At 42.6% G+C, this 11,804-nt stretch overlaps 1 protein-coding gene across 2 annotated transcripts in view; it reads left to right on the top strand.

Annotated features, from left to right (window-relative positions):
• Positions 1-3,175: 3,175 nt before the first annotated feature.
• The window catches only part of PAXIP1 (PAX interacting protein 1), a 32,171-nt gene continuing 23,542 nt past the window's right edge, over positions 3,176-11,804 (top strand). For both annotated transcript variants that reach the window (XM_074551178.1, XM_074551125.1), the window contains exons 1-3: positions 3,176-3,616; positions 8,516-8,650; positions 10,542-10,585. In XM_074551178.1, coding sequence (XP_074407279.1) covers positions 3,527-3,616; positions 8,516-8,650; positions 10,542-10,585 — 269 coding nt within the window. In that variant the 5' untranslated portion in view covers positions 3,176-3,526. The remainder of the gene's footprint in view (positions 3,617-8,515; positions 8,651-10,541; positions 10,586-11,804) is intronic.

The raw sequence follows: 11,804 nt of genomic DNA, 5'->3' as shown, positions 1-11,804 counted from the left end.
TATTTTTCTTCTTCAATAACATTTTTTCTTGTTCAAAACCATACTTTTTCCATCTCGTTTTCTGCTCTTATGGTCTGGAAACAAGATCACACACATGATGCGAAACTGGAACTATTCATTTTTGTTAGAAATAATCTAATCACTAGAATTAAAAAAATTCTTGACAGGTGACTCATGAAATCCATAGAGAAGTAAAAAATATGTTCATTAATCTAATTCCTCTGCTTATTTAGAAGATACTTAAAGGGAAAAACTTGTGACTCGTGGGAGCAGTCTTTTCTTCTGGGAGTGGTCATTTTGAAGACAGAAAAATTTGAATAAAGAAAGAAAGCTATTTCTGTGTGAGAAGATTAGCAGCACTGCTGATAATACAACAACCTCTCTATGCAATCCAGTAGTGAGATCTACAAAATTTCTTTCCGGGGCCATTAAAACTGTTTAAAGTGCTTTAAGGCAGGTTTTGTGTAGAGTTGTTGCAGTGCATTGTTTCATGGCACATAATGGAAACTCTATTATGTGTGTTTTGACTGTGATGCACGGCTGGGCACCTGCCTGGCATCTGCTCCAGTTGGACTGGATTTTCCAAGTCCTCCTGGTTTCCCTTGCTTTTTCCTGGGGCTTTGTCCAGGAGCTGCTTCATTTGGGTCAGGGAGGTTGGGATGGTTTCATTCTTCAATTTTCTAGAGAAAGCTCTGTGGTTAAAGAACACCCAGAGGATTTAGGCAACCCTTAGCTACCCCTACCTTGTGCCTCAGCAAATTTACTTTTACTCCATTCAGGAAGAGGAGGACAGACCCAAAAGTCCATGTCCCACATCCCAGGTCAGGGCAACAACAACTTTCTCTTGGCTATACAGGACCAAATTTATAAACCAGTTTTCTTTTGGTAAACTTGTTAAGTTGACTCTTAACCTTCCTCTTTTTTCACATTTCATTACACTTCCACACTGTGGATGGAACCACATTTTATTCTTGGATTTTTATCATAATTAGTTAAAACGATTTACCCTTAAGGACAATTACAATTACTCTTATGAATGGGTACTTTTTATTTGTAAAAAATTGATTTTGCAGTGAATTTCAATGATTTGACACAGTATTCTGACCTTATAGTTCAATATAATTTTCAAACTGTTGTGATTTAAAATAGCAAACTCATCTTATATTCTTATGATTTGACTAGGTGAACAAATGGGAGATCCAAGATGCAATAGCTGCAACTCCAGCTGAAAGTTTGGGAAGGGGCAATGAAATAAAAAATATATGCAGGTTGTTTGCATTATGTTTTTTGCCAGTATTAGCATAAATCCTGTTTTGAAATGCTTGTGATCTTGGAGTTGTACAAAGAACCAAAAATTATGTGACTCTGGGAAAAAAACTCCCAAGAATTTAAAAAAAAATATAGGCAGAGAAGGGAAATTAAGAGGACAAACCTTTGTGGGACAAAACTTTGGTTTTCTTTGTGTGGAGCTGGAATATGTGATAGTGTAGGGGCTTAAATATAAGGAAAGTATTCCTGTTGGAAAGGGCAATTTCTCAGTGATCACACAGAGAAAGATGAATCCAAGTAATGAATGGCATCAGGAAGAGGAAAGAACTCAGAGAAGAATGTGGAATAGAAATCTGAGAGATAGCTATATTTATCAAAGAAAAGAAGTGAAAATTACCAGTGCTGGAAGATGCAGATGATTACAGAGGCAATGAAATCCAACAGGAAAGGAAGCTCAGGAAGCGGTGGCGTTAATGAAATCTGATAGATCAAGAAGAATAGAAAATGTATTTTGCTGCAGGTGAAGGAAGATTTTGGTCAAAGTAGTTCATTTTGGTGTGAAGAAGTCAAAATGGATCAAAGATGGAGTTGAAAAGAGAGAAAATTATGGAACTAAGAAAGAAAGGCTGGACATGGCAGCCTGGAGAGTGGCTGTAAAGGAAAGCAGAGCTCAGAGAAGTCTTTTCAAAGACAGTCCAGGAAACACATGGCACAGAAGAAAATTACCCTGAAAAAAGCTTATTCGAAAACATAGAAAGTGAGATGAGAATATGAATTGTTGAAAGAAAGGGCTAAATGGATTTAAAAGCAGATGGTTATTTCTACTTTTTTTTTCCTGCCCCACAACAAAACAGTGCACCATATAATAGTTAAGGACTTTTTAGTTTGATTTTCACTTTAAAAAGTAAATTTCATTGGGAGGGTGGGCAAAACAGTAAAACTTTCAACCAAATGTTCTTTGGAGTGGAAAAAGAACAAGGTGATATGTTGGGTATTTCTTGCATAGCTGGAGTAGAAAGGAGACAATGTCATGGGGAGATGCAGGGGACCTGGGTGAAGCCTTCACCCAGTAAAATTTTATCCAGTAAATAAAGTAAATAAATGACTTGTAAAACAATTTATAGTTTCTATCATAGTTTCAAGAATAACATAGATAAGAATAGAAAGTGAGACAGGCCTTGCAGGCAGAAGGGAAATAGTTGGTGCCCTGTATTTTTATTTCACTAAGTCTTGCAATGCCATCTCTTAACATTGCTCTGAGAGGGAATCATTGTCCACATCCAAGTATTATGAGGATGTTCAAAACTTTGGAAAGCAGAATGCTTATTATATAGATACAATTATATTATCTAATATTTATATTTTAAGCATCCTTGTCAATGCAGTGATGTTTAAAATATACAACGTGAAGCAGGCTCTGAAAGCTCTCGTTTCTTTCTGGTGACTCTAACTTATAGAAAGTGATAATTATTGTTTTCTGTTATTTGAAATAGTTAGGCAAGATACATCCCCCTCTAGGTGGGAATGCCTCACTATCAATGTAGATGCATGCTTTCCAGTTTCTGAGGGAAAATACTTCATTTCGGTGGGGCTTGATGACTTTATAGTTCTTTTCCCACCTCAGCGGTTGTATGCAATGATTTCGGGAGCAGTGGGTGCGCTCACTGAAGAGCTGGCTGTTGGAATACACACCACAGCCATCGGCTGCCGCTGCCGCTGCCGCCTGAGCGGCCCCGCCGCCATCGCCCGCGTCCCCTCACGGCGGGGCCGAGGGGCGGGGCCTGAGGGGGCAGGGCCTGGGCGACCCGAGGGGCGTGGCCAGGGCGGTTGCCTTCCCTCCCCCGGCAATGGGCGGGGCCGGGTATCCCCGCTGCCCGCCTCTGTCGTTCGGGGCGAGTCCATTGCGTCCCGCGCGGGGGGAGCTCCGGACCCGGATGCTGTCTGCCGGTCCGGTTCGGGGAAAGAGGGAGGAGCGGGGATAGCGCCTGTGGATCAGAAGCGGGCGCGGCCCTGCAGCAGCCGCGGTGGCTGATCGGGCGGGGGGAGCCGCTTTGTGGGGGCGGCTCTCCCCTCCCCCTTCCACCCCCCCTACGTCCCGGCGGGGGATGGTGTGTCCCGCAGCGCGCGCCTTGCTCGCGCGGTTCGGCGGCTCTGCGGGGGGAGGGGGACGGGAGAAACCCGGGCCCCGGTGGGTTTTGCAGCGAGCGCAGGGGAATAGCGGGCAGGGGGGGAGCGCCCGCTGCTGCCGTCCGGGACCATGTTGGCGGACGACGAGGAGGAGCTGAAAGTCCCGGAGGAGATGTTCAAAGACGTCAAGTTCTTCGTGGTGGGAGACATCGACCCCAAGGTACCGGGTCATCCCTTCAGACCATTCCCGCCTTTCCCTCCGTCTCTCCCCCCATGCCGACGGGAGGGGCACTGTGGAATCGTCCGGCTGCCGCGCGCGGGCTCGAGGCTCGCGCCGCCTCACGGGGAAAGGGCGGGAGTGGGGGCAGCGCGCGCCGGAGGGACCGTGAGGGGTGGCCGGGGGGGAGGGGAGGCGGCCGGTCCCGATCCCGGTGCCGATCCTGGCACCGATCCCGGCTGAGCCCGCGGGAAGCGCCGCCGCCGCCGCCATGGGAGCCGCGGCCCCGCCGCGCAGGCCCCGCTGGAGCCGCCTGAGCGGAGGAGGAGCGGGCGGAGGGACTTCCTGTGCCGGGCCGGGCGGGCAGCGGGGGCAGCGGCCGCTGCTTCTCCCGACTGGAGCGCTCCGCAGGCCTGGCCCCTCCCTGTGCCCGGTTCCGTGTGGGTACACGGGGACAGGCCATGGGGAAGGCTCGTCACGGGGGGCCGGACTGGCTCTTCCCTCCCGCCCAGACCTTCCCGCCTTGGCGCGGCCCCGGGCACAGCCCTGGTACCGCCCCGGGCCGCCCGGCGCCGTGCTGCTGTAGTTTAGGCCAGGGGCCGCCCGCCCCTCTGGCAGCGCCCTGGGTAATGCAGGTGGCCTGGCCGTAACACTCGTGGTGGGCGAAGGTGGTTGAAACAAAGTTTTTGTGGCGTGTCCAATTAGGCAGGTGTTTGAAGTGCACCCTACGGAGAGCTTTAGGACAGCGGCTTCCTGCGAGCAGGTTACTGCATGCTTCACGCTGAAGTTAAAAGTCTTTGCCTCTCTGGTATTTGCTGCAATAAAGTCTCAGTTCAGCGTTGGGTTCCTTTAGCATCCTGTCCTGGCACTCACTGAGTCTCGGATGCCTGTAAGTGACCTGGACTCACAGGCACTGGCCTGTTCAGATGGTTTTCATTCCTATTGTGCTAAAAGAAATACAGTTTAGGAAGAATACAGCTACAGAATAGGATGAAAACTTCTTTAGACAGGTCTCTAGATATAAAATTTAGTTCTTAAGCCATTAAGTCTTTACACATAAAATTTTTAATAGTGGCTTAGCACTCAGATAACAGATTCCTGTACTTACCAAAAAACTCTACTGCGGCAATGTTAGTCTGTGTACGAGGACGAGTGCAAAAGTCCTGTAGCACTCTTGCACACCATTTGTCATAGGAGCAGTGTCCTGCAAAGCCTGCTCTTAGTTGTGTGTTGACATGGGAGGACAATGAGCAGATTTCCCATAGAGCAAGTAGACAAGCATTCTCTTAAGCTGGTTTTCTTTCTCATGTTAAATTTTATTCTTCTTTGCAGTCAGAGTCATTGTCATAGGGCTTTGATTCAGTGCATTGAATTTTCGTCTGCCTGGCTTGGGAGATAGAGGTGTCAGTGTGAGGAGGTGAGCTGGGCTGGGCTGGGCTGAGTTCAGGGCCAGCTCCTGGGAAAACCCTCTGTACCAGCTCAAGCCCAGCTGGCAGCTAAGCACAACACAGCTGCTTTCTCACCCCCACCCTGTGCAGTGTAATGGGGAGGAGATTCAAAAATTAAACTTACAGGTTGAGATATAAAAACAGTAATAATTGAAAGCCAGGTAAAGTACAATGTTAATGGTAAATAATAAAGGTGAGAGAAAAGGAAATAAAGGAAACCCCAAGCAAGTGATGTGCAATACAGTTGCTCACTGTGCACTGACAGATGCCAGACTTCATTCCTGACTCCAGATCAGTCCTTTTTAGGGGTAAATTCCCCAGTTTATATCCTGGGCATGACCTGCTTTCGTGTGGAATATCCCTTTGGCCAGTTTGGGTCATCTGTCAGGGCTGTGCTCCCTCCCAGCCTTTTTTGTCCCTCCTCACTGGCAAAGCATGACACAAAAATAGTCCTTGACTTAGGATAAACACTGCTTAGCAAAAACCAAAACATCAGTTTGTTATTAACATTATTCCCACTCTGAATCCAAAACACAAACCTGTAGCAGCTACTGAGAATAAATTAAGTCTTACCCTTGCTGAGACCAGGACACCCTCCTATGAGTGTACCCTGGGGCACCTGAGTGTGAGGAGCATTTATCATTTATGTGTTTTGAGCCAAGACAGAATGCAGGAATTGTAAATCAAACTCACACAGTTCTTAGAGTGAAATTTGTCCCATGACTGATATAAGAATGTCTTTGGCACTTTTTACTGCTTCATATACCAGTGGATGCCAGCTTGATTTTTTTCCTCCTTCATCTTCTGGGGAGGAGCACACTTTGATCAGCTTAAATTTCTAAATGGCTTCACAGAAAACCAGTTACTGTAATAAATATTAAAACAGACCTAGCCCAAGTGAGGATGCTAATCAAAACAAATCCAAGAGCAAGAGGAAAAAAAGTTGGGTTTTTTTCCAGGTGAATAACTGCATACCTGCTGCCTATTAAAGCATGTGCAGCATTAATTGGAAGGGAAGCAAAAGTCTGGAATTGTGCTGAGGTGTTCTCTGGCAAATGAGGGAGAGTTGGGCTGGTTTTCAACTTCAAATCCATCCCATTCCATTCCATTCCATTGGGTGCATTTTGCTGCTCACACCTTACTGAGGGTGATCAGTAGATGTCAGCTCCTCTTTTTGTTTTAATAAATGCTCTTCCTGCTTTCCTCAAACATAAAATCCCCAACCAGCATGTTTTGGAAACACCAATTAAAATCAATATTTCCTTCAGAGAGAGATAAAAAGTAATGCAATGCAGGACAAGGTCTTTGAACAGGATATTTGGGTTTTGGTTATCTTGTTTAATTTATTTTTGTATGTCCATTGTCTTCTTAATTTTGAACTATTCCTCTTGTTTCTTCCAACACAGATTTCAGTGAGAGAGAACATGATAAAATTTTTATTTCCCCCTCCAGACAAAATTAATTTAATGTATAAACCAATACTTAACATGCAGGATTTTTATAGTGTTCATATTAAGGCTTTTCAGCATTATGTTTTCTAGTTTCAGGTACATGGTTGATATCAGTGTGAGTTCTTTAATTGTGCCAATACAACTTTTCAGTGCAGGCACTGCTTAATGTGAAGAAGTTGTGTATTCTGAGAGGAGTTTTGAAGTTGATGTGAGCTGAATTGGGAAGAATCTTTTTTCACGACACATAAAATAATCAAATGCATTATTATCTATCATAGTGTTTAAACTACATGAAACTGGTGTAACTTTTTGTATAAGCAGATGCTTTGCACAAGTTCTGTAATGCAACATTGTTTTGATATAAAAAAATCATACTTTTAGCACATTATTCATAGCTGCTTTGTGATGCTGTCAGATTTGGGTTCTCAGTTTTCGTGACGTTCACTCCTTTTTTAGCCTTCCCCTAAATGAGCAGTTGAATGGGATTGTAACTCAGGGGGAGCTGTGTGAGACAGGGAGCTCGTGCTGAGACTGTTCCTAAATGCCTTCTGGTTTCAAAAGTGTTATTTGGATTTAGCTTCTCCCTTTGGAATGATAGCATCCTGTATTTCTATATGGATTTCATGAAGGAAGGTGTATCATGGTTTAAGGGATTGGTGTGCAAAATGGAAACATTCACTCCTGTTTCTGGCACTGGTGAGAACAGCAAGCTCATGATCAATTTTCTTGGTTATCTTAGAGTAATTCTTTTGGTAATATTCATCCATTGCAGAAAAAAAAAAGTTGACTTTCGTTTTCTTTAACGGAGTTTTAAAGTCAGGTAGTTCAGTTAGGAAGTGCCAAAATTGCCTTCTCAGTAAGTGGTGAGTGAGGGAAAGAGAGATAGCAAGTGGTTTTTCTATCTCTGTTTTTCTACTTGGCAGAAATGCTTTATAAAATAGCTTGATGCTGTTTTGAGAGTCTCTTTTTGTGCTTCTTTGTCCTGGTGAGTGTACAGGGTAGGGAGTAATTGCTTAAGGACCAATTAATTAATTAATACTTTGGTGAATGCATTGCCTTGCTCTGTGCTGTTCACTGCTGTGGGCAAAGCTCTGTTTTGCAGGGAATGTCCCCAGCAGGCTTGCAGGGACAGACATCTGTCCTTGGCAGGTTTTGGAAGATGAACACCAGTTTTATTGTAAATCAAAGGGCAATGAAGCAATGATCTTAAATGGCATTTTTAACTTTTGAACTCTTTTAGACTGTAATGTTTAAAATATTTTTTCTCTTCCTCCCCTTTGCACTTCACTACCTCTGTTACCCTCTTAGTTTAAATGAAATTCCTGGTTTTGGGGCACAGGGCTGGGTTCCTCACACAGATCTCTACAGCAGAGCTGAGAGAACTCTGAACTCTTAAAGCAGCACCTGCTATTTGGGCCTTGCAATTGGGAGTGAGCTGTGCTTTGGTAGCTGGGAGGTGTTTTCCATTCTCAGGGCACAGCAGTGGAGTGAAGCACCTCAGTTCCAGCTCCTCAAGGTACAAATTTAGGGAGCATGAGTCCTACTTGTTGCGTTTTCTTCTGTATTTCACAAAGTCACTCCTTAGAATTCAGCTTCTTACTGTAAAGTATATTCAAGCACTTCCAGAGCTACCCTGTGCAAAAACAAACATTTAGAAGACGTTTCCTTCCCTCCATGAAGAAAATTATTTTAATACATTTTTTGAGGAATATAAGTTTTGGAAAAACCTTTCAATTCCCCAATTCCTACTCTATCATCAATTATTTTGAAAAGTAGCTCTTCAGATGCAATGTTGAAAATATAGAAGAGGTGTAAACCTTTGGCAGTCAGGTTTTAAATGTGTTGGGCAATTTCAGGAAAAGTTCTGGCACCTACAGGAGGACAGCCAAGAGAGAAGGTCACATTCATTCATCCATCCAGTGTCAGTGTCTTCTTGCAGGAATGTTTCTCTCAAATAAAAGTTGCTAAAAATTGCTCTTCTCCCTGTCCTGTTTTGGGTTTAGGTTATCCAACTTCTGAAAGCTGGGAAAGCAAAGGAAGTTTCTTACAATGCACTGGCCTCACATATTATTTCAGAAGATGGGGACAATCCAGAAGTTGGAGAATCTCGAGAAGTTTTTGATCTCCCTGTGGTAAAGGTGAGTGACTCATCCATGATATTATCAAAGTACTGACATAGATCCTCCATTCTTACCACAAAATATTCATCTTTGGATGATGACTGAATAAAACATTTCTTTAAAAGTCTTCCATTCTTGTAACACAAACTTTTATCCTGACTTGCAGATTCTGTTACAGTTCTGTTCTCTCCTTCTGCTTGTTGCTCTGTATCTATCAGTGGTGTTGGGTAATTTTTAGTGCTCTGCTTTGGATTTTTTTCAGATTTTTCTCTCAGTCATCTGTGAGATGATGTCCTGTTCTACTTTAGAAGTGTTTCTGAAGGAAAAGTTCTTAAAAGCTTTTGGCAGTGGAAAACAATTTAGAATAAGTAGTAGTTGAGGAAGGTTTTTTTAAAAACACATAAAATTGGCAAAGGGCAAAATCATTTTGTTCATTCTGCATATATGTACTATGCTAATTATGGACTATAGAAACTTGTAGAAAATTAGGGGGTTTATTCCTCCTTACTTAGTTTTTTTATGGGTTTTTTTAGTATTTTTTCCTTTCTTACACTAGAATTACCAGTATTTTGTTACTACTTTCAATAGTAGGGTATTTGTCAGTGAAAAATTATGGGCTTCATCTTTGAATATGTGAACTTGTCACTCTGGAAGTCATGAGAGAGATTGGAAGAAATAACACTGGAATTTCACTGCTGATACCTTTGAGTCCATGATTTTGGGTTATTTTTTCCATATAGGTGCAGGTGGCAGTGGAGAATTTTGATAAGTTTTGTCATGAGAGCTCACCTGACAGTGCAGAACTGTGAATTAACTCCAAAGAATGAAAGGTGCTTGGCTAGGGACTCTTATGGTTGTACTGGGTGTGCTGGTTAATTTGTAGTTCCTTTTCTGAAGTGGTTTTTGGTGTAATTTAACTTCATAAGCAAGGAAACTGCTGCCATTTTCATGAGAAGGAAGGACATCAACATTTTAGAGAGCACTTCCTGCTCTCTAATGCCACTTAAATAATTTAATTTGCTTCATAACTGCCAACTCATTTGCTGGAGGAGAGCAAATCTTTCACTAATGTCACTTGGCTTGACCTGAAAACATCACAGCATGATCTGTAATCAAGGAGATCAGGCTAAGTATTAAAGGGACTGGAAGTCAGAGGCAGAAGTAGCTGATTATAGGGAAAAAGGAAGATTGAAAACTTAAGGGAAGAAAAGATGTTGTTTTGTTGTTGTTTTTTCCCTGAGGACTGAGGAGTTCGAATTCAAGTGTTTTTAGCTATTTTTTGTATTATGCCTTATAGGGGAAGGAGAGTAGCCAGAACTGGGCCACCATAAACACGGAATATATTCTTTTGTTTGTCTTTTGAGGAAAAGTAATTCCATTCTGAATGTGATGTCACTCTTTGCCCATTCTTCCTTACCTGCTGCACTGGGACCAGTGTCCTACATCTCCTCCACTCAGTGCCACCTCCCTGTGTCCCTTTGGGCCCTTCTGTCCCAGAATACTGTCAGGTATCACTGCACAGCAGCCAGCATTGTTCTGTCTTTAGAAAACTCATTCTGTGTAAGGCTCTGGTTCTGCACTCCTTGCTGATGAGTGTAGGGTGGGATTGTCTGAATTATTTTTTCTTGCAAGTAAAAACTGCAGAAAGGGGGTGGATGAATAAATAATGTAAATGACATGTGAGAAGGGGGTTGCTGCACAACCTTTGAGCTGTCTTTATGTGAACTCTTGCAAATAAATGAAAAGTTTTTTTTCAGACTAAGTGCAATGTTTGTGAAACACTTAGACTTTCAAAGCTAGGAAATGTATATTAAAACTAGCCAAAGCATGAACTTGGAAGATAGTTCATATTTTGTGCATGTAGACCAAGGATTTTAATGTCTAAAACCAGGTTTTTGGTTTTTTCCAGCCTTCCTGGGTGATCTTGTCTGTTCGCTGTGGAGCTCTTCTGCCGTATCCTTTTAAGTTCAAAATTCTGTAGAAAACATGTTAAAATGGATACCATTGAAGGATTCAAGAATGTGTCAAATAACTACTACTTAAACTTCTAAAATGATCTTTTGTGCTTTGCCTACCAAGCTTGCAGTGTGCTTGGAGCTTCTTTGTCTTCAGTTTTCCTGTCCTTTTGCCTGTTTTGTGCTTCATAGGCACTTACAGGACAGCTGTTATCAAATGGAAAACAAGAGCTGGTAGGTGCAAGAATCCAGGTGCTCATACTAGGAATTCAGGCCTTAATGTGCTTCAGAGATTCAGAATTTCTGTTTTATACCCAATAGTGTAAGGTGTGTGCCTTTGCAACTTGCTGTGTTTCTGTGATGTGGTCTAGGCTAGTGATTTTGGTCATTTGTGTCTGGACATAGTAAATGTGTTTGTTGTGCTTTCATCATCAGGATGAGTGTTTAGTTGCTTATCATATATGTCTCTAAACCTTCTCCCTGTCCATGAGGAGTGTTTGCCAAAAAAAAAAAAAGCTTGGAATTAGCTACATTTTCAGATTTAAGTAACCTAACATTTCTTTATTGATGTTCTTTCACATGAAGAAATTGCACTATTAAAAATTTGTTTTCCACCTGCAACCAGGGTTTTTAAAAGGCTGCTCTAAGAGCTGACGTTATTGGATACCCAGAAGAGAAATAAACAGATGAAACAATGGAATGGTGCAGTCCATAATTAAATTGTAGCTATAAATGTGGGAATGTAGCTCTCAATGGCTATTGCTCAGGAAGTCTTTATTGTGGGAACATTGGAATGGCCAAATGAAAAGACCAGGTCTCAGTAGTGACTTGTTCTTCAGCTGCATGGAAGAAGGAAGTTTTGTACACCTGTGAGCAATAAATGTGTCCTTGGACCTTTGACTTCCTAGCACTTCATGTCCTTAGAACATTGGTGGGTTTAGGTTGTACTCTGAGCCTTATTGTGCTCATTGAAATGGGTTGTTAAGGCTTTACTTCGTTTTAGCCTGTTTCAGTGTCTTTATGACTTCTAGTGCAGTGACATCTGGCCTTTCATTAGGGATTTAGGTACTGCCATAATGAAACAAATACAATCATTAATAGGAATAGCTTAGCTTTTCTAGCTGATTGCCTTTGGACCCTGTTAAGCCAGAAGTTTGAGATTCTGCATTTTTGTATTTAGTTTGTTTTAGTTTGATAATGGTCAAAGTGGTCATTGA

The sequence above is a fragment of the Zonotrichia albicollis genome, chromosome 1 (genome assembly GCF_047830755.1).
Source record: "Zonotrichia albicollis isolate bZonAlb1 chromosome 1, bZonAlb1.hap1, whole genome shotgun sequence".
Classification (NCBI taxonomy): domain Eukaryota; kingdom Metazoa; phylum Chordata; class Aves; order Passeriformes; family Passerellidae; genus Zonotrichia; species Zonotrichia albicollis.
Note: the sequence above shows the minus strand (reverse complement) of the source record. Positions and strands in the feature narration are given on the sequence as shown.